This window comes from Colius striatus, chromosome 1 (assembly GCF_028858725.1).
Source record: "Colius striatus isolate bColStr4 chromosome 1, bColStr4.1.hap1, whole genome shotgun sequence".
Lineage (NCBI taxonomy): Eukaryota > Metazoa > Chordata > Aves > Coliiformes > Coliidae > Colius > Colius striatus.
The window spans coordinates 30,911,268-30,934,350 of NC_084759.1; the positions used below are offsets into that span (position 1 = coordinate 30,911,268).

Consider the following 23,083-nt stretch of genomic DNA (forward strand, 5'->3'; position numbering starts at 1 on the left):
CCAAAAATAGTTGTTCTTCCTTTTGCTATTTTTAAATCTCAGAACTGGAAAGAAAAGTCTGCGTAACCATAAATAACAATGAGAACAGCTAATTAAATGTAGTGCATTTGGGATGGCTTATAATCTTGTCAAGCTAATGAAGAAAGTAGCATTCACTTAATTTTCCTTTGAGTTGGTGGAGTGGGGAGGTGTGTGTGGCTTTTTTGTTTGTTTGCTTTTTTTCTGGATGTCAACACAAGGTCCATAAAATCTGCTCTGTAATATAAGATGGTGTCATTAAAAGAGCAGGTACTGTACATTTGTACCTGCCCTATTGTGTTGTGCTGGTCTGATGTCAGGTTCCTGTTTGTTGAGAAATGACATGGAGGTGAAGTGGTCTTGTTGAGTCCAAGTGATTTATCACATGGCACGGCGCCAGCACTTGCTGTTACACCAAGCTGTCAGTTTCTTTGTTGTAAATTAAACCACGTTTCACAACCTAAAAGATTTTCAAAGCTTATTTTGTAGAGATTTTCTAGCAATACTTTGCAGGGGAAACTGGGCTATCTTCAATCAGAGTGTATTTTTTTTCATTTCAAAGTTTAACAAGGACTGTTTTTCCATTTCTAGAACTATTAATTGTTGATATACATACCTCAGACAAGTTACTCTGCAGATTTCAGTATAAATCCTGAAAATGGCGTGTTTTCAGTATCCCCATAATGCTCCTTCTTTCATTCTTCCTCACTGAGTTTCTTAGCTAAACAAAGGAAAGCAACAGCAGCTGACACTGGGGTTTGATGCATTTTATTAGACCAGAGGTTATAATTTGTGCTATGGTATTAGTATGTTTTATTTTGTCCTTCATTTATGTAGAATAATCTGCTTGTATGATGAAATAAAGATTTCTTCCTATGTCGCTCAAGTGTAGATCACTGACATTCACTCAGCTTCTTAATAACCCGCATGAGCATGTTGGCTAGGACTAGCCTGAGCCGACTGGAAGAGGAAGAGGGATAAACACATCAACACATTTTCTCCTGGTTTCAAACACTGTAAACCTAGTCAAGGAGAAATGTAGAAATACCACAGTGTAATTTAGAGTGAGGATACAGACTAATTTCTCATTCTTTCTAGTATCCAGGTAGGTGAGACAAGGCAGAAAGCAGAGGTAAATATCCTTCTTCCTCTGGTAAGCCTTGTAATGGCTCTCTGCCACACAGGGACCTCTGCATCAGGACAAGAGCAGAAAAATTGAAACTGCTGGTAAAAGACAACCACACTCACTCTATCTGTAGAAAAAAATTAAACTGAGCTAGGGCAGGCTTGTCTCTACTGTTCAGCTGTAAGAAAAGCATTGATCTGGGCCAGCTAGCATTTTCTACACAATGTGGGTACAGTTTAGTTTGGTGCAGGCCAAGTAGTTTTCCTGAAAAGCATGTTTTTGGGGGAGAGAGAAGAGTTGCTGTTGCAGTGACACTTCAGTATGTTGTGCCAGTTAGTTTCAGGGAACAAGAACAGTCCCTTGCTGCTTTTGATCGTTAGTACAGATGTAGTTGTTGGCAGTAGGCCAAGTTGAGGAATGGCAACCTTGCAAGTTGACTTCCCACACAGAATAACAATTTGGAAGATAAATCACTATAGGCACCGTTCTCTTGGTCTGCCCAAAGAGGTGGAATCTGGGGATATAGTAAAGTCCTGTGGTTTTCTCCTTTATCATTCTATGTCTTAAGACTTTGTCTTAAGGAACCTACAGCCACTCAGACAGCAGGCAGATCAAACAGTAGCCTCGTCTTCTCTGAGGGACTTAAAACCACAATTCACTTTTTTTTTTTTTTGATACACACACAATTTCTTCTGGTTGGTTTTATTTTTGTCATTGTTGCTTGGATTTAAGCAAATGAAGAAACAAACAAAACCCCACAAAACTAAAACAAAACAAGGGTGGTATTTATTTGCTGCAGATGTGTAATTTTGCACAATAGTAAAAATCTACATGTTCATTGTACAAATCTATAATGGCATTTGCTTATGTATTCAGTTGATGACCAGAAGTATGCTTTGCTTTAGGACCGATCCATTGCACTCTCTGCTACCTTCTCCAGAGTGATATTCCCAATTTTGTATTTTCCTTCTCTACCAGCCAATGGCACTTGCATCTGTTTCTCCTTCAGTGGCATGTGAATTGGATAACAGGGAGGGGCTGCAGGTTTTCAGCTGGAAATATGTGAAATGCAAATTCTTCTCTGTAAGTAAACAGTATCATAACCAAAAGACTGGGGGTTTGGCCCAAATCAATTTAAAGAAAAAGCTATTTGTTTTATTATTCTTAAATCTACTTCCATTTCTCTAACTGATGTCACATATCATTAGCCTGTGTTCACTTTTAGCCTTTGACTTAACACTAAGCTCTGTTCGTAACGTCACCAAATGCCTTTCGGGACTGTTGCCAAAAATATTCTCTTTCCTATCCAAAACTGACCTGGAGACTCTAATTCATTCACTTACAGCATCTAGCCTTGACTACTGTAATTCCTTGATTTGCTGGGCTGGGAGCCAAATCGATTGGCAGACTCCAGCTTAGTCAGAATTCAGCAACAAGGCTTCTGACCCAAACCACGCCAACTCTATATCCTCTCTGTGCTGTGAATCTATATTTGAAAAGCATGTTATACATTTACTGTAACAGTTTCCTTTACACTGTAATTTTATGGGTGGAATTTTTCTTTTACCCTGCATGTCAACTGTCGCACTCTTACAGAGTTTTTCTGAGCTAAATTGCCATATATTCTACTCTTGCACTTACAGTAATTTAGTGCAAAGCCCTTTTCATCCTGTATCCCTAATTGGCGGAATTTGGAGTGAAATTCTACATGAAATCTGATTATTTTATCTGCCAGTGAAGACTTTTGGTTTTATTTTAACACATTGTGTTTCAGCTTCTATTTTATTTCTTTTTTTTTGTAAGGCATTATAAAACGTTTGGTTACTGATGTTCTTTATTGTTGCAGATAAGAAATTAAAAATAATCATGTACGCATGGCGGTTGATAATGCAATATCAAAGGAAAAATAGAGTACTTCTTGTCTCCTCAACCCAAGGAGAAATTTCAGCCTTCACTCAATCATTTATTTAAAATAGCCTGCTTGATAAATGTAATGGAGGGGAAAAGTGCTCTCTCTACCTCATACATCTTACAGATGAGGCTATACTTGCTTCTCATTTCTTTCTATTCCTCTCCAGTAGTATCATTTTCAAATCTCCTGTATCAAATATTCTCTTGCCCTGGAGATATTCTAGTTTTTCCTTTAATCCAATCTTGTATGCAACTTATGTAGGCATCATTTAAGGGATTTTTGTTGTTCCTTGTTTTTCTGTGGGTTTTTTACATTTATACTTGATAGCAGTACCCTATTCTGATAGCAGGATTTATGGCAACAGAAACAGCTTTAAACTTTCTTTTAACATGCCTACTATGAGCTGGCACATCTAATAAAATGTATTGTAGCTTGGTAAACATTGACGCTTGCATAGCACCCTGGGCTTAGTTGTTTGGGTCTTTTTAGTTATTTATAACTCAGTAGGAAAACAGTTAGATAATAATCCTTTGTCTGAAACATGCCACATAAATTACTAGCCACAGAATAAATCGTTAGGAAAGAGGTAATTATTTACATCCTGTAAGTTGCGATGATAGGGAAAACAATGATGTGGTATGGCCCTTCTAGAACAATGCAATTTTTGAAACCCTAATTTAGTGAAGAAAAAGCTTTGCATACGCTCAATGAAAATTTGATACAGCAAAAGAAATTTCCAACAGATGTTTGGCAATTAATATTTAATGTTACTTAGTAATTGTGCTTACCAGTCACACTTGACAGTACAGTGCATCCTAGAGTTCAAGGTGTCTTAGAGAGATATGATCTGTCATTTCATTTTGGAAATTTCTTTCTGGAGGTCACGGAATAGTCTGAAATCCACACTTAGCAGCAAGAGAGGGAACAAGGGTTTCACTCAGATTCTGCAGATATCAGACCAAAGTCTGGATCCTCTCTTTGGCCAAACATGGAGGAAAAATTAGTTAATGAGAATGTTTCTCAGCTAGTATAAACTCTTCTAGCTTCTTCGGGATGGATCTACCATCTGCAGGATCACTTACCTGTATAAATTTGATCCTGATCAGGAATAGGTACATCTTCCAGCTACCCAGAGCTCAGAAGTTATGCCAGCTTTAAGCTTCCAGGGGGTTTATGGGAGAAAAAATGAATCTGGGTGCAACATGAATCAACCTACAAAAAAATGTGAACTGTCAGAACAGGTTTACGTTGGATTGCCATCTCATAACACTTTAGTACAGGATTTTGATGCAGTACAAGAAGATGTAAAGCCACTTTCCTGTACTGTCAAACCATGGCCTTGGCTGATCTTCATCTCTAAAGCAATACTTGGAGACCTTTTATGTTGAGTGGGTGTTACCTGTGGGTGTTAACAGCAGTTGATAGCCTAGATTGCTGTGTATATTACTGTACATTACTGTACAGTATATCCATTAACACTTTCTTGGAATAGAGTAGTGGGATGTCCAAGAAGGCCAATGGCATCCTGGGATGCATCAAGAAGAGTGTGGCCAATAGGTCAAGGGAGGTTCTTCTCCGCCTCTACTCTGCCCTGGTGAGGCCTCATCTGGAGTCCTGTGTCCAGTTCTGGGCTCCCAAGCTCAAGAGGAACTGGGAACTTCTGGAGAGAGTCCAGCACAGGGCCACCAAGATGACCAGGGGACTGGAACATCTTTCATACGAGGAAAGGCTGGAGGAACTGGGGCTATTTAGTCTAGAGAAGAGGAGACTGAGGGGAGATCTTATTAGCATTTACAAATATCTCAATGGTGGGTGTCAGGAGGTTGGGACATCCCTTTTTTCTGTAGTAGATAGTAACACGACAAGGGGTAATGGGATGAAGCGGGAACACAAAAAGCTCTACTTAAACACGAGAAAAAACTATTTCACTGTGAGAGTGAGGAAGCCCTGGCACAGGCTGCCCAGAGGAGTTGTGGAGTCTCCTTCCTTGGAGTCTTCAAGACCCACCTGGACATGTTCCTATGCAACCTGATCTAGGTGAACCTGCTTCTGCAGGGAGGTTGGACTAGATGATCTCTAAAGGACCCTTCCAAACCCTGCCATCTTTTATGATGTTGGTCTTTGATATGTACCAATTTAATATTTTCTACAGTTTCCTTTTCTTATTATCCTTAGCTGCCTGTTGCATAAATTTTCTTTAAATGCATTGGGTTTTAACATCCAGTACGCATAGTATCCTACCTCCTGTAGTTTTTTTAAATTCCTGAAAAATAGGCAGGTGAAGGAGATCCTTTTTCTGCTCACTTTGTCTACTGCAGTTGTGCAAGAACCCCGTTGACATCTTCCTAGCTTCTGTAGAGGAGAGTTTCTGAAAAAATCAGATAATGACTTTTGATAAATCTTTGCACCTGTTCATAGAATGGAAATGAAACACTTTAAAGTTCAAATATTTTTCAAAATTCAGATGGTCTTATTAATACCTATTAGCAGAAAATGGTGAACCATCCCTTCCTCATATCTTTATGAATGTTCTCTACTTGAATTTCCACTTGCAAACTGAAAACAGATTGTTAATTAAGCAAGATTTTCTGAGCACCTGGGTCATCAACACAACGATAGTAATTAAATTCTAACCCCAGTTTCTATACACATAATAATAGAGTGCTTTAGCATTTTCATTCTTTTCAAATTAATTGAATAAATATACACAGCATAAGTTCCTTGATAAATCCACCCTTCACTCCAAGCAAGTTCTAACAGGCTGAAATTATCACATTAAAACTTGAAAAGAGATTGAATGGTCCATCCCGGTAGTTTTGAGGCTTGCTCTTTATTAATGTAAACTACATATAAGTATTAATTTTAAAAGACTATACTTATCTTCCATGGCTTTAGAAGTCATTTAAACAGCCCTAATGATTGCAAAGAAAAACTTCCATGTATGATGCAAAATGTTTCAATCTTCTTGGATCTGAAAGCAGACTACTTAAGTGTTTAAAAAACAGAATAGAAGAAATGGGCTCCTGTTCAAGTGAATGAGGTTAAGAACTAGAAGCAAAGTTGCATAACTGACTTACTAGGTGAGTTCTGTTTTAGGAAAGATAGATTATGTGTGGTAAGATTCCCTACATCTGTGATTTGAGGGGAGAAGGAGAGCAGCCGTTTGTGAACCTGTGTTTCTTGGTGATCCTTCAGTTAGCTGTGCTGGGATTCAGGCAATATATCTTGGTCAAATCATTTTTAGGTGAGTCACTGTTGTGGGAGGATAACGTTTCTTGTAACTGATGAGAAGAGAAAGAAAATGAGTGGTTGGAGGAAATATTCTGAATTAGGATGAAAAAGTAGCAAAAAACTTAAGAATCTTAATTGTTCTACATAATTGGCCTGAATGTTGATGTCTGGCTGCAGAAAAATATCATTAGGACTGGAATCCCTTGCTTAGGAGGAAAGGCTGTAGGACCTGGGGCTGTTTAGCCTGGAAAAGACTAGAGGGGGGACCTCATAAACACTCATTAAGTGTTTAAAAGGTGTATATCAATAGGATGAGGTGGCATTTTTTCTGTTGTCTCCAGTGACAAGATAGAGGGTAATGGAAAAAAGTTGGAACACAAAAAGTTCCATTTAAAGATAAAGAAAAACTCCTTCACTGTTCAGGTGAGGGAGCCCTGGCACAGGCTGCCCAAGAAGGGTGTGGAGTCTCCTTCTCTGGAGGTTTTCAAAACCCATCTGGATGTGTTCCTGTGTGACCTGATCTAAGTAGACCTGCTTTAGCAGGAGGTTGGACTAGATGATCTCTAGAGGTCCCTTCCCACCCCTGCCATTCTGTGATTCTGTGATTCTTTGATTCTATGATTAGAGTTGAATGAGGGAAGCCCATTTTTCATCTCCTCTTTATCTTATATGAACAAAAGTATGACTGTTCATGTACACAAACATACATAGACCATGGATACAGGACAGAATGATCTACTACAGATGACCCCAATTATATTAAATGAAAAGAGCAGAAACTACAGCTACAGAATACAGCATTAATATGTTGTTTAGCCCTTCCTGTCTCCTGACAAAATCCCACTATCAGAGAGCCACCCTCCAAAGCAGAGCCTACTTGTCTCTCATGCTTTCATTCATACAGCCTGCTCATCTGTAAGTGGCTGTCACGGTGGAACATGTTTCAGGTTTACCCCTTGAGTGTCATTTCTATAGTCACACCCCTATAGCCGTACATGCAGGGGCACATGACTGTGCATAGAGCAGTAGTGGATACCACAGGGAAGCAGCTGCATGCATGTTTTTTGGTGCATAGTTTAAGTTGTGTAGACAAAAGTTATGGAGACAGACTTGAAAGGAGACATCTCCAACATTGATAAAATGTAAGTACAAAAGACACGTCATTGGATGGATATTGATGATGTTGTTTCAGTAATGACATCATCCATAGACTCCTAGTGTCTTTGCTTTGCTTCTCTATAGTGATCACAACATAAATTGCTTGTCTTGTTTGACTTCCTTGTTCACCAAAGTTGAGCAGATTGTCGCCGTTTTCAACGCTTCTACCAGACAAAAAGCTTGGGACCATTTCTCGAAAGCCCAGCGAAAGAACATAGACATTTGGCGAAAGCATTCTGAGGTTGGTGATTTTATTATTACTTTCTATCCATCATCTCACAGCTGGATTGACACAGAATTAGTATTATTGTAGCTGGCCATAGTGCATTCAGCTATATTTACAGCTACCATTTTAGCTGTTAATCAAGTGGCCATTATATAGTCTCATCTACAGTATGAATTGCTCCCATTGCTCTCATTATGATAATAGTCATTAAATAACAGTAAGACAGAGAGCAATGTGTTTTTATTTTTATGCGAAATTTTGGATATCATCCGAGGATTATGTTTACTATCTAAAATCATGAACTGAAGTAGTGAAATTAGGAACAATATTTTCAACTAAGGATAGAGTTAAGAATTATTTCTGAAAAATATCTTTTTAGGAGTCATGGGGATCTGTTTTTAAAAGAAGCATTCTGTAGCATAGATTTTTTTTTTCTCATTGTGCCATCATATGGTCAATACCAGATGACTTTGCCTGAAAATAAAATAATTTCTTTCCTAACTTATGACTTCAACATATTAAGTCCAGAATTATGATACATTCCTTCCCCTTTGTTTTATATTTATCTTTAAAAGAGTAGGTACATCACTGGTATTGATTCTAAGCATCACGTTTGCAAAGAAAGCAGAATAAATGTAATCGTAATACCACACAGAGTTAGCAATGTGGGAGCATGCGTGTGTGACTGTCATAAGCATGAGCAGAGAAAGTGGGATTCTAATTCCCCTTGCTGTGAGTGGCAGCAAAGGAAGTGCTAGACCTCATCCTGTGTTTTGGTCATCCAGCTTTAGTTTTGATTCAGTATAAACGCTATGAGCCTGTATTTTAAAAAGTAAGTACCGCTGTCTTTGTTTTCTTTCTTCTTTCTTTATTTTTTTAAATAAGAGCAACTTAGTTACACTGGATTTTACCTTCATGTAGTACGTGTTGATTGTTACTATCACAGTCCTCTAAATGATTTTTCTCTGTCTCAGAATGTAAGCTTTAGAAGGTAAGGTGCACTTATTTAATTATTTTGTAGTACACTTGTAAAATAAGTGTTGTACACTTAGTTTGAGAAACACTAAAGTGCTGTGATATAAATCATTTGGATAACATTTTAAGTGCCCATTAACTAATGCTAAATTACAGTTGAATACCAATGGCACTAAATGTAACATCCACATGAATACCAAATGAATTCTTTATTATCAGTGCTGTTATGGTGAACACCAAATGACTTCACAATAATGGGACACTTAAAATAAAATGTTAGCATAATTTATTGGTGCAAACTGTATTTTGCATTTTGTTCGCAAATATTTCATATAAGTAGTGGATAAAGCCTTTGTTCAGTGGAAAGTTGGGGAGTTGGGGATTGATGCCTATCTTTTAAAGGAGTATGAAAACATGATTTGCTAGTAGATTATTTCAAATAAATTAAGATCATCCCTTGTTAAACTAACTTTCTGTAATGGGATGTGGTATGTCATTCATTTGCTGGCTTCTGAATCTTTAATAAACTGAAATGTGCGAGACTTAGACTTTCCAGAAATGCTAATTCACTATTAATTTTTTCAACTTTCAATTGATTCCCCTTTGTTTTTCTAAGAAGGGGTCAACTAAAGTGATCCATAAGCATGGATCTCTAAACCAATGTATTTTAGAAATGTCTAGCTTTCAGATGTAAAATATGATCAAAATGTACTAAATGCCATCTTTGATTTAAATCATATTTTCTAACCATGACATTATCTACTAATTTTTTCAATTACCTTATAATCTTCCCTTTGTTTTATGAATTTAGGGAAGTTATTCTAGAAACCCAAACTCAAGCATTAACACTCATACACATAGATACTCTCCATGGAAGATTATTTTCTCTACTGATAATGTAGACATTAATGGATCAAGGACATTTATCTCCTAAAGAGGGAGTAAATGTAAGCGGATGTCTGCTCATGTGTGCAGTATACTTCCCCGGGAAAAAGTGCAGGTGGCCTTTTTCAGTAAGGAATTAAGAAATGGTTTTCTAATTTCTTCCAGGGGGACTTCATCATGATTGTATGAGACAGTGGTTGACAATCTGCCTTTTTAATCACTTATTTTTTATGTGAAATTATTCTCATGTAAAACACCCACTAATTAGCGTCTTTGCCTTTGAATGGGCACATGTACATTTATCAGAATGTTTGAGATCTGCTGATGAACCAAGGGGTACAGCTGAAGGGAAAGGCTCTCCGTGTTTTTCATGTGGTCCCCTGTGACAGCTTATTGTTAATTGCACAGAGCAGTGGTCACACTCCTCAATGCTATGTCCTCCTTCCGCACAACTCTTCCTTGTTTCAAAGATTTCAAACCACCTCTTTGGGAATTAAGCTCTTTGTTGGCAGAAAAATTAGCTGTCTGCGAACTGAAAAGGCCTACACTAATCACGGTGCAGCATCCCCATGTTACACCTGACAGGATTATTAGGACAAAATAGAGTCCTCTCAATCTTTTCAGTGTTGCCATTGAAAAGCCAGCCACACTGGCTTTTTTACCCAGAACAAAGACCGTCTAGACTCCCACAAAGCTGCCGTGCCTGCTGATCATTTGCCTAGTGACACGTGCTGAGGCTCCCTGCCTACCTACCTGCCCAGACAGTCTGTCTGTGCCCTCGCTCCTTTTGGATGAAGATGCGGAGATTTTCAGGACAGTGTTACTGGGCTGTGTCTTTTAAATCCAAGGTAATCGGAGCACATAGATTGAGAGTGAGATTCCTTTGGCTAGTGTTAGGCACCTACAATGCAGACTGATCCATCTGCACTGGCTGCTCTCAGCTGCCTTTACCATCAGCAGAGAGGCCTAGGTGTAGATAATATGGGTGTAGTTAATATGACTTTATTTAATGGAGACACCTACACTTCGCTGGATGAGTCCTACCCCAAGTGGCAGAGAGAAGCAAAAATTATCAATACCTACTTATAAGATTACTTATCAGTCTTCTTTATCCACAATTTCAAGCATCATCTCTGCTGTTAAAGCATTCTCCTATGTTTAGCACAACTAAAGATCACTTGGTGTGGAGCCTCACCTTTTCTCTTGCTTTCACTGAGTGTTACCTCTGTTAAACTGTTCTTTCACAGGAAGAGTTCCTTATGCTATTGTTGTTATAAATATTCATATACAAATAAATATGATTCCAGTGATAAATTATACATAATTAAAATCAGAGCAGTATTAAAAACAGATACTAAATAATACATAATGACTTTGTGGAAGTTAGCACTGACGAAAGGTCATTTTGGGTTTTAGGAGCTCCGAAATGCTCACAGTGAACAGCTCATGGGAATCCGTCGGGAAGAGGAGATGGAAATGTCCGATGATGACAGTGGTGACAATCCCAGTAAAAAGCTGAGAGTGGATGATTCAGGTAAAGTCAAATCCCTGTATAATTTCAAGTATATACAACTGTTGTTTGTTTTTAAAGCATACAAAAACCTACATATGAGAAGTGACATATTAATGGCTGATTATATAAGACAGTGTCTTATTTTAAACTCTCATGAATTAGTTATTTGCATGATGCGAGCTGTCTCTAGGAGGTGTCTGTCACCTGCCACAATCTGTAACAGTGAAAATACTCCAGTTCTGCCCTTGACTGGAAGCATTATGGTTTTTTAGTGCATTCTCTGCAGTCTTGCATGACAGTATTTCATTCCATGGTTGCAGCAATATCTTATTATGAGACCAGTTGAAGTTGCGTTTTGGTAAATGTTCTCTCTAAGCTTTACCTTTCTTTTCTACAAATACATAATAACATATAAGCTCCTTAACAAATACACCATACCATTTTAACTGTATTTTTGGTTTTGGTAAGGGTACATATTCTACAATATGGTACTGCATTAATTTGACATCCATTAGATAGCTTTAATGAAAGAATGAACAAGGGTACATGTAATATGAGTAAAGAAAATCAACTTTTCCAGCCTTCTACAAATGCTCTGTTATCCAGAGTGGACACCAAGAGGTGGCTCAGCCACTGCCTTAATTAGACTGGTAACACTATGAACATGGATGTTTTGCTTGATTTCTTGACATTGGCTAATAAAGTTGTGAGTAGGTAACAAGGGTTTGCTCATTGATACACCCATCTTCTGAAAGAAAATTTACAGAAGCTGAAGCCAAAGCACGATTGAAAACTGCCAGCCAGCAGTGACCTTTAAGGAAGCTGAAGAAGGAGGGTGTAATATGGAAAGAAATAGAGAATCTGATGATGAGAGCAACTTTGATCTAGTCCTTTGCATACAGGCATCATATTAAGAAGGGAAAGAATTTCATCCATTCAATGGTTTTAAGTCCTCGTATGCCAGCACAAAAATATGGATTAATGCTTATGTAGAGAAGAGCTCTTTGGCTCCTCCTGTGACGGGTTGCTGTGTGAGGTTGAATGACTACAGAGGTAAAGAACATAGGAGTGACATTCTAGCAAAAAAAAAAAAAATCCTACAAGATCTCTCTTGAGGGTGGATTTAGTATTTTTCCTGGAATTAAAATGCAACAATAAAATCTGTACAGGGCATCCTTATTTTTTGCTTGGCAAATTGCATTGATTTGAAGATTGTTGATTGCTAGACATCATTAGCAGAACATTTGGAGCTGAGACAATCATTGCAGACAAAACACTGCTAGCAATCAGCAATTTTTATAAATGTCTAATCATTTTACCTTGACTGTGTCCACTCTTATAGATGGAAGTCATTAGAATTAACAACAGGAAGATAGAGCCAGAAATATCCACAGCGTGCATGTCAGAAGAGGAGTAATGATGTTTTGAACCATCATCAATTCTGATAGGTTTAACATTTGCATGCTGAGGGCAGAGCTACGCCAGTCATTATTTTTGTAACATCACAAATAGGAAAGTGTGTTTGGTTTTCTTCCATGAGAAGAAGCATTTCTATCAAAAGTTTTGATATTTGAGATTTCTACAGCATTCTATCCCAAACAACTTCAGTTATTTGTGTTGTAATAATATGTGCATTTGAGTCCTGTCAGTGACAACAATAGCAAACCCAGTACCGTGTTGCATATTGAATCCAAGTTTAGCAACATGAAACCACCTGAGTAACTGTCCATCCCTGTCTATTGTACCATTTATCATCCTCTTGATCTTAGTGGAGTTTATCCAGACTGCTGCATAAGTAGAGTCATTCAGTTCTAAAGTTAATTTTTTAGCTTTCTTCTTCCAACATTACACCCTCAAGTAAAGCAAGTGCATTTGATTCTTCTGTCATTGACAGTACAGGGAATTTGGAGTTAAATTAAAAGAAAAAAAAAAGTTATTGGGTATAAAACTTTGATAGATGAAGAGAAGGTGAGAAATATTTATGTACAGAGAAGTGATCCTTCCTTCCTTCTTTCCTTCCTTCTTTTATTATTTTTCTAATTACTATTTGTGTTAGCCATCTTTTTATTTTTATGTTTCTTCTTGAGTATGTCATTCCAGAACCACCTCTTTATCTCACTGAGGTGGCTATTTGTATTTATAGTAAAATCTGTTCTACAAAGAATGTCTTTTAAAGAGTCTTCTATAACTACAACACAATTCTGAAAAGTAAGAAAACATTGTCACTTTATTTTTAACCCCTTTTCTCAAAATGTTTGTCTAAATGCTTAACTGTGGGAAGGCAAGGCTTGAACAATACAAAGACTATCCTGTGCTTCTTCAATTCAAGGACAGCACGCACATGTAAAGGCTCAAAAGCCTAAATCTGAAAGTGACTAAGGTGATGATACATGATGAATTGATTTGGATAGTTCCAGATTCCTGGCCTGCCCATCCCAACCATCTTCTTGAGGACATTATTTTTCAGTCTGTCCTACTCAACAGTGGGAACAAGAGTCCCAGGAAGTTACTATTGCCAAAGCTACAACAGATGACATATTCCCTAGGCTCTACCACCTGTGTTGGATCTTTATTCACTATTTCACCTTGTTAAATCACCCCTAGAACGAGAACACTATGTTAATTCAACAATTTAGAATGGATCCTAAGATCTCATTCTGTCTTGGTACAGGGCAGTTTCAGGAGTCTCCCAGTGTGATTTCTTCTGTTAGCCAGGCCTTTTTCATTCGGAAATAACTCCACTTCTGTGAGCATCTAGATAGTGTGCTGCTGAGTGTGTCACATTTCCTCACAGCTAGACTGGTTAGAATGAAAACTCTTCTCTAGGATATCTGATGAGAAACCTATTCATCACCCTGAAAAAAAGGAGGATGGATTCCAACCCAAATATTTGAAAACACAATGCACCACATTTAAGCTCTGGGGCTGCGCGAAAGGTTTTCGATGCCTAAATGCTTATCCAGAGTTGCTGGACATGAGGCTTCAGAGGAACGTTGCACTGAGCTGAGGGCCTTGTACACAGTAAGTTCTGATGATTTAGGGGATAGGATGAAAAAGCTGTTGCCAAGAATGGTTTGCGTTTTTTATTCAAGTTGTGCAAGATATTTAGTCATGCAAGAGATCAAGTCATGGTGCATATTAGAAATCTGCTAATAGCTGTTTGTTTGGGAAGATTTGGGCTTGCTGCTTGTAACAATGCAGAACAGCTGCAGAGAGACTTGTTGCAAAGTGCATCACTCTATTCTAGACTCAAATCCTTTTCTTTCATCTGACAGTTGCTCTCCTCTTAGTTGTTTATGAGCTCGATTTACTGATATTAGCAACTTAATGGCAGATCTGGAATAAGAATGGAACCTCCAAGTCTCCTGAACCTTTCTTCCACTCTCTAGTCAATGTTGCACGGCTGGGGCACTACCTCCTGTGCAAAGACCTTCTACTCTTCCAGAGGTATTACAGGTCATTCTCCCCAGGCTTAGTAACCTGCTCTATCATGTGCAAGTTGAATCTTTAAGGAAAAGAAAAGCATTGCTACCTGGTTGTTCTTTTGGAAAGCACCTCAAACTGCTGCAAGGACCCCTCAAAGAGCTCCTTCAGGAATCCAGTAAGTTGGCTGAACATGCCTAGTTCATAGGAAACCCTCCTGGTTTCATGGACTAAAGGTTGCTTATATTACAGGGAAGACTGGCAAAAAGCTGGCCTGAGACAGTGAATCTCACCTGTGGAGTCAGCTGTTTCCATAGAATGATCTTCTCCTTTTTTTATTTTTTCAAAATTCAGCCTTTAAACAATGATTTTTCTGCAGTGTGAGTTTTGGAGTTTGAAAGGGACAAGAGGATTGCTGAAGTTAAGCTGGGAGATTACTGTGAAAAAAATAATAATGATGATTGGCAACTCAGTTAATACATTTGAAAGTTAAGGTGCAGCTACTGAGACATTAGCTCGAGGGGAAAAAAAAAAAAAAGAGATTCAGTGCTGGAGTCTAGAGGATATACGAAAATCTTCTGAATGATCAGGATTTACGGATGCTTCATCTCCCACCTGCTGGCACTGCGAGTAAGGATCCATACGTAAAAGCCTCCAAAGCAATTTTAAGAATTAGTGAAGTGAAGCTGCGTGTTGTAGAAAAGAGATGAAGTTTGGTTTATGCCTAGAAGGCACCTGTAATTTTACTTTAAGGGGAGGTGGGTTAATCTCTTCCTTTTGCAGTTCTCAATGATGAGCCATTAATTTGAGCAACTCCAACTTCAGCAAGAGACTGCGGCTGGCACCACGGAAAATGAAGAAATGCTCAGTGCGTGCAGAGAGATGTGGGAAGGACGGCTGTGTGATTAAGACTTTTGACTGGGATCCTAGAGCTCTGGATGAAATCCCAGCTGTCCTACATGCCCCCTGCCTGGACTAATCAATGATTTTGTCTTATCTCAGTTCTCAACTGTCAAATGGAGGCAACAATGCCTCCTTTCATTCAGCCACTGCCTGTTCTGCCCACGTTGATAATAAGCACCTTGATATGGGGCTTTCTTCAGCTCACCAGTCTTGCAATAACCTCTGGAGCATTTTGCCACCATTGTATTATCTGTGATGAAGTAACTTAGTAATATCTCAGCAATTGCATACACACAATAAATTGCAAGTTGTGTAGCACAAGTCCAATTTGAATACATAAGGTTGGTGCTGCTTTACAAGTCAGGAAAGCTATCCTCTGTGGCAGGATTTTAAAATGTACCTAAAGTGGGTGCCAAACTAAAACACTGAAGTTCTCTCTGTTTTAAACAGTAGCCTACATCTTTAAGGCTCTCCTGAAGTGGTCTGTCCTGTTTCCATCATGAGCTAAGTCACTTGCCATAGGAGACAGGCTGAATGGTGGGCATTTCCATCTCACAGAAGAATGTTAAGTCCTTGTGAAAGTCAGTATTTGAACATCACACCTGGTGTACACAGCATAAAACAGTCTTTGTGATATTGTTCGTAAGTCTATCTTGAAAGTTGCAAGCCTGTCAAGTCTTCGAGGAAAGCCTGAAACAACACCAAAGTGATCTGTGTGCCGCTTATTCATCTTTCATTGGCAATTCAATCCTCTTTTTGCATTCTCTAAGGCTTGTGTGAATGCAGATGTGCATGGGGAATGAAAACTGTGTTTTGTAGCTGGATTAAAATGGTGGGAGAGCTTTATATAGCTTGTTACAACTTTGAATAGAAATTGCTGAGCCCCAGCTGTGTGGAGCTGAGCTTTGCTCTTCGTTTTCTTCCAACTAGAACAGTGGCACAGAAGATCTCATGTCAGATCTTCTTCTTACTCCTGATCCTAGGGATTAGATTTCTTGTAAGTCTAACCTTTTGGGTTTTATTGGAGATTTATTGGTTTTATTGGAGATTTTATTTTAATTAAAATTCTGATTTCTTTTTGTCATTACCACTCCATCCCATAGCCTCTTATCATCAGATTTTGTGAAAGTATGTAACCAGGCCATGCTTTATTCATTTTCCTTCAAAAATACTTGTAGATAATGTAAAATAACCAAACTTATTTACTTTAGAAATTAATGGCCTAGCATTGCTTTTTTCCTCAAATAAATCTATAGCATTTCAAAGCCATCAGCATCTGGTGTCATAATCAGCCCTGCCATAATAAACATATAAAATCATACAAAGAGGAAAATAAACCCTGTTAACAGAAGCTACTAACAAGGTTTTATAAGAAATCTCAAAGAAAAGAACATATTTAAAATCTGAAGCTCTGAATTGTCACCGTACTGCCACAGTCCCCTTGCTGGCCAGAGAAGATGGCTGAATAACCCATTTGAGCTCAGCAAATGCAGTAACTTGCCTTTGAATGGAAATACTCTGGACATAGCAGACAATCAGCTTTGCTCCCTGGGACCATCAGGGATGATCACTAGAAAGCAGCACAAGATGATTACTCCCTGTACACCAGGAAAAGTCTGCTTGTAGTGTCTTTCACAGCATGCAGTTCAGAGCAGTTATCAGGCAGACTCCAATTTTGTGCCTTAAAATACATTTCATTTTTCCCACAGCTTTTACAAAAATGGTCTGAAGTTCAGGAAGCATGTAGGCAGGGGCCTAATTTTATGCCCCTGGTTTTAAATCCATTTGGCTCTAATAATGCTTCTTGTGCAGCTGAATTTAGCAGAAATGCCTGGATGAGTCAGGACCAAAGGTAGTTGCCAGGCCTGTCTTCCCTGGGGCATAGAGACAGCTTTGTCCTCTCCCAGGTACTGGGCTAGTTCCTCTGGCTTGTGCACAACACCTCAGCTTTGTGATGAAGGTCTCTGCTGGTCCTGTGGCCACAGCATTGAAGGGATTAACCTGACTTTCTATTTTTAGAGGAAGCAGACACTTCAAAGGCATTTTCCTAATATATGTTTTAGGGGGATGTCCCGTTTACTACAAAACAAGTCTGTTGTGCTTTGATGCTTTTCAACTGCCAGAAATACTATTATCTAGATTACATTTTATCATGTTTTCTGGGTATTTCATACTGATACGGTTTTATTCAGGATCATTACATATGAGAATAGATTTAATCCTGTTTTAGTAAGCTTTAAGGACACCAAGGGATTATTTATGTAATAAGATGCAAAGTTGCTATGGAAAATGCTATAGCAACCTAACATCTTCACAAAACCAAGCAGCCACTTGTGACAGCAATCTAAATTTACATTTATTTTAGTGTCATTTTATTGACATTCTTAGTATCTCATTTTGACAGCATGTTAAAATATGTTTTGCATTCATGCTAGAACAAAATTAACAGCATGTTGTTGCAGTGAAGATGATGCTTATAATTTTTGGAGATAATTTTAGCATATATCATTTTGTGTAAATAGCATTAAAATAGTAAAAAAGTTTGAGTGCATTCCCTCTATTTGTGGTAGAGCAAACAATGCATGTTCAAAGTTGTATTTTACAAGTCAGCGAAAGCTAAACTGTTTTTATTTGCTTTATGTCTGAATGAAAATATTTTTAAGAAATAAATGATTTTGTTATTAGAATTTATTTCAAATCCTATATCTTTTATTATAACCTTCCCAGTTCAGGATACAGGTTATAATTTTTCATTAGGTTTCATAAAGCAGGGCATAGCTTCTAAATGTGTAGACTTGTAGTTTGATAGGGAATTGCCCTATTTGAATGAGACTTTTCTAAAGCATAGGATAACAGTACACATTGCCCCTGAGGAGGTTAAATAAAAAGGGAAAGAAAAAACAATCACAAAGCGACAAAACAGTCTGAACTCTGTCCTGTGCTCATTGCAGTTAATAATGAAACTCGCATTGACTTCAATGGGAGCAGAAGCAAGCTCTATGTATTGATTTTCTCCATCCCCCTCCATTAAGAATCCTGAAGTGTGGCTGTAACATTGTTGAAGTGGGATGTTGGCAGCAAAATCAATAAAAGACAATATTAGAACATATGCTGTTTTCAACTTCCTCACAATCTGATATAGCTGGTATTAGCATTCTTCTCCAAATTACACTTCATACCTTTTATAAAGTGACCTTCCTTATAGTGTCCTCTCCAATATAAAGCTTTTGTGCTCTTACTCTTATATTTAGCCTTCAAGAGAATGTGTCTTATTTATAACAGTAAAGATGGTTGATTCTGAACAGATTCCTTCAAGAGTGGCTTCAGCCCAAATCTTATTTCTAACCTCCACTGAATGATCATTTCTATTATTGTTTAAACCAAGCTCTTGGCTCTACATTGTCTTAACTATGCAGCCCTTCATATCCCATTGTTTTTAGAAATTCTTTTCACCCCAGCACAGCAAACAGGCAGCCATTGCTAAGGTGTCAGAGGAGGTAATGATCAGAAAGCAAAGCTTTTTCCAATGTCAGTTCAAACTTCTAAACTTAGAATTGGAGATCTGAGGAGCATCCTTATGTCATGAGACATGCAAGGCTGGTTGAAATTTCCAAACCACTAAAAGCTTCCTTTTCAAAGTATCCAGTTTCTCATTACTTATGTACCAGCTGACTGTCACTCTATGATGTGGTTGCAGGCCAGGAGTTAAAAACACACCCAGCAGTGCTCATGCTTGAAGCTGGACAGACAGAGAATCTTCCCAAACTACTGGTAGCTAGTGATGCTGGTTTACTTTGGTGAATGAATCTTAAATTCAGAGGGGTTTCATGATCTCCTGCTCTTTGTTTTTTTACTTAAATACCATCTCAAGAACATAAGCTTCTTAGTAATGACACAGGTACATGGTATAGCATCTTTGTGAACAATGGATTTGGTTCGTAAAATTGAAAGCCAAGTGAATTCAAAGCTGCTGGGAGGTTAGTGATCTTCTTTTAGTCTTACTTGCCTTTAGATTAATGGAAGTGAAAAGAAAACAAATAACAGTCCTCTAGGATGTGAAAGGACTAAATGAAGTATAAGATACCGTACCAAAATGATACGAATTTGTACCACTGCCCCACTGATTCCAGCATGTGATTCCTTGAATACCAGCACATAAAACTGTAAAGGAGGAATAATTGTTTCTTCTGTGTTGAAAGAAAGGTGTTTTTTCAATTAGGAGTTTTATTTGCTTTGGGTTTTTTTCCTTTCAATAGGCAAAATCATTTGCAATTTTTTGTTTATTTATTCATCCCTCTGCATATTTGATGCATCGCAAGTTTTGTCAGGTGCAAGAACTGTGCCAAGCATGTTTTTCCAGCACTCTTATCCAGTGATTGCTGAGCTGCTTCTACAACTGCCAAGTGCCTATCTCACATGTTAACCAGGGATGTCTCTGAAAAGATCTGGGTGGTTGCTAGTCCACGACACCAGTTTGTTCACTGCTTCTTTGTCATGTGTTAGATAGAGACTGTCTTTGCCCTTAAATTTGTCTGATCTCTGGAGACAAGTGAGCACTTTTAACAGTTGAGGTAGAACATGATAAAAAGCAATAGCTCTCCTATATTGTTCCATTATCAGATAGTAATCTATCTCATCATGTTTTGTTGATAGATTTTGAGATGCCTATGCTTTTAGACCTTGGTTCTACAAGCTACTACCTGCTGCTTGGAGTGTTTGCACTCACTTTCTGCTCAACATCCACAGATACAAAGCAGATCCTAAGCAGTGGCTTACCCAGAAAGTCTGGTACAAGGAGTATTTCACAGCTATCTCCTCAAAGTTGCACACCTTTTGAAAACGTCAATAAATTGGCTGTTTCTGAAAGGGCTGGGTATACCACTAAGCTCTGTAGAACCTTGTAATCTCGAAGTTTGCAACACATTTTGTTTTCCAGTAGCTGGGAAAATACTGACTAAACATGTTAAATTATGGAGAAGTACAATGTCCTCTATTTGCAGATACTGAATATGCTTAAGGCAGGATGGAAGGGAGAAAAGGAGATTTTGGCTTGCAGATATACAAGTTCTGGACAGCCTTCCATTCACAAAAGGGATAAATGGCTCAAGAAATCCAATTTCTGAATGTGAGAGTCAAGAAATTACAGGCTTCATCTGATCATTTTCTTCTGACTTCTAAAGGGGTAAAAACATATTCCCATATTTAAGATCCATTTTTATCAAAGGCCAAAGAAACGGAGCAAGTGTTCAATGTCATGTACACTTTTAAAAGAAAAAAAGCTGAGCCCTCCAATTCAGTACAAGGTCAGAGAGATACCTAGAAAAACGCTCTCCTGCAATTTAAGGTGCAATAAAATTTTGTACAAAAGTGGTTTACCCTCACTTTTATAGAAAGCACTTTACATTTATGAATAAAATTTGCCTATTATAAATCAGAACAATTCAAACCACCACAGCCACTTAGAACATTCAGATCAGCCCTTTCTTCCCTAATGAATGTGACAAATTGGGGGATTCACGTGCACGCTGTCAAGTTTGTTTCCAAGTAGCAGTGACAGCTTCTTCATATTTATAAGTCGTATGATATGTTTTTTTCCAAGTTGTTGCAGTGGCTCTGGACCTGAATGCAATCCCTGGATCGAATGCCAACAGCAGCAGTGTAGCCTTGCATCTTGTAAATGCCTGTGTTCGTTTTTTTAAGTCTGAGTGAAAACATAGCAGTTGCTTTGAATCCTAAGAAATAACCATCGGTAACCCACCTACACAGAAGTTTACCTATAAACAATAAAGTTTGAATATCCTAAGTGATTTATGTGCCACATTCAATCTGTTCATGTGGTATACACAGGATTAACGTGACATATGTGAAATACTGAACATTCATCAGCATCTCTTGTGCTACGCGGAGTTCAAATGTCTGTACCCCCAGTTGCAAAGCACCATTAGTACAAGCAGTGTTTTTCCATTACTGATGTGGAAGGGAGTCATCAGTGCTACTTGGCATCTCCCCAGTAACCAGCATTTTTCTTACTTGAGTGAACATACTCCTTCCCCTCTGAGACTAAAATCTCTTCTGTTCATTTTTAGTGTTACAGGAATACAGTCATTTTTTTAGCATCATTGATTAGAGGAAAAAGTCACTTTGCTGGTTTCTTTAAATCACAGTCTCTGTAAAAGTGTTGCAACAGTTCTTCTCAATTAGGAAAAAAAAAAAAAACCAAACCAGAATGTCTACAAGAGATTCAATACTTGATTAATTATATTTAACTAAGGCTGCAAACATTAGTAAACATAAAGCATAAGCATCTGAAAAACTAATCTCATCACAAACCAAGTACTCAAATAAGCAGTGAGGAATAATTTTTACTGAATTTTATCTGAGAATTGCTACTACTTATGATCAAATTTATACCCCTACATTTTCATATGACAATTTGCTTCCTAGTTCAAGAGGAGAACCCAGCAGCAAAGGCAATGCCACAACGAACTCAACTAACGGCCCACCCATCAGAATTGTCTATGCAGAGCCAACTCTTCCCTCTCCTGTCTCCCCTTATGTCTAAGCCAAGTCATTTGGGCTTGGTACATGTAATGAGTGTCAGTAGAAGAAATGAAACCCAAAAGGAAGAGGAAACAAGGGCCCCTTGCTTTAAAGAGGTGACCTGGAGAAACAAGTCTCAACAGGGCAGATTAACTAGCAACTGTCAAAATATCATTTACAGGCTACGTAGATTCCTGTTCTCCAAAGAGATACTGTCAGGTAAAATAGACCTCAAATGTGACAGGCTTTGATATTATTGTAACAAGGTGGTCTCTCCCAAATCCTGTATATGCATTTCAGTAATATGATGTGACATCTGTGGGCAAGGGGGGACTGGAGAATGTTCTGCAAAATAAGTATGAGTGAGGGAAGAGAGAAACATCTGGAAATATCAGGTAAGTGGGAATTACAAATGAACAAAGAGATGAACTCATGCGTTTGGAGCTGAAGGAAGAAGTGAACTTAACAGAAACAATACAGTGGTAAAAGTGAGGAAGGTACAGAGAGGGAGAAAAAGCTTGACTTAAAGTAGGAGATTAGCCTTCCATCTATTGAGCCCTTTAGAGAAAGTTGGTTCACTGTTCAAATGTGATTTCTGCAGTCATGAGGTCTAAAAGCAATGATCTCAAACTGAGCTCCTCAGCCAGGGCTTCAAACACTGTAGAAAATAATCTGCATCCTACTCCTTGGACTGTCTAAAACAGTGGGATTAAATTGCCATGTTGGTATTTTTATTTAAAAGTCAGAGTTTGTGAGAGCATAGTGAAATATTCATCCACAGCCTAGAAAGTTTGGAAGCTGCTAGTCCAGAAACTTAACATGGAGGCTTTCAGTTAATGGTCTCTCTAGGGCTTTAAATAAAATGTCAGATAGCGTGAGGCTAATCATAACACCACAGAAGTTGGGAGTGCTGCTCTCTGTGGCATTCTTAGTCCACTGCAGAGCCAGCATTTGCATGCTACTTTTTTGTTATTAGGCCCAGCTGGACTGTAATCTGCCCTCCCTTTCCCTACATCTTCTCTGCTATTTGCAAAGAGATATCCTTCATTACACAAGAAATAATAAGCCTTCATACATTACAGGTGTGTCACGTGCAGTAAACCTAGGAAACATCAGTGCTATGGCTGAAATCTGCTATGCAGGAGGAAGTTTTGTAAACTGAGAAAGTCTCTC

At 38.3% G+C, this 23,083-nt stretch overlaps 1 protein-coding gene across 1 annotated transcript in view; it reads left to right on the plus strand.

The window, feature by feature from the left end:
• The window catches only part of ENOX1 (ecto-NOX disulfide-thiol exchanger 1), a 262,050-nt gene that overhangs the window by 184,261 nt on the left and 54,706 nt on the right, over positions 1-23,083 (plus strand). Inside the window, exons 8-9 of the mRNA XM_062020485.1 lie at positions 7,580-7,686; positions 10,948-11,065. Of these exons, the coding sequence (XP_061876469.1) occupies positions 7,580-7,686; positions 10,948-11,065 (225 nt within the window). The remainder of the gene's footprint in view (positions 1-7,579; positions 7,687-10,947; positions 11,066-23,083) is intronic.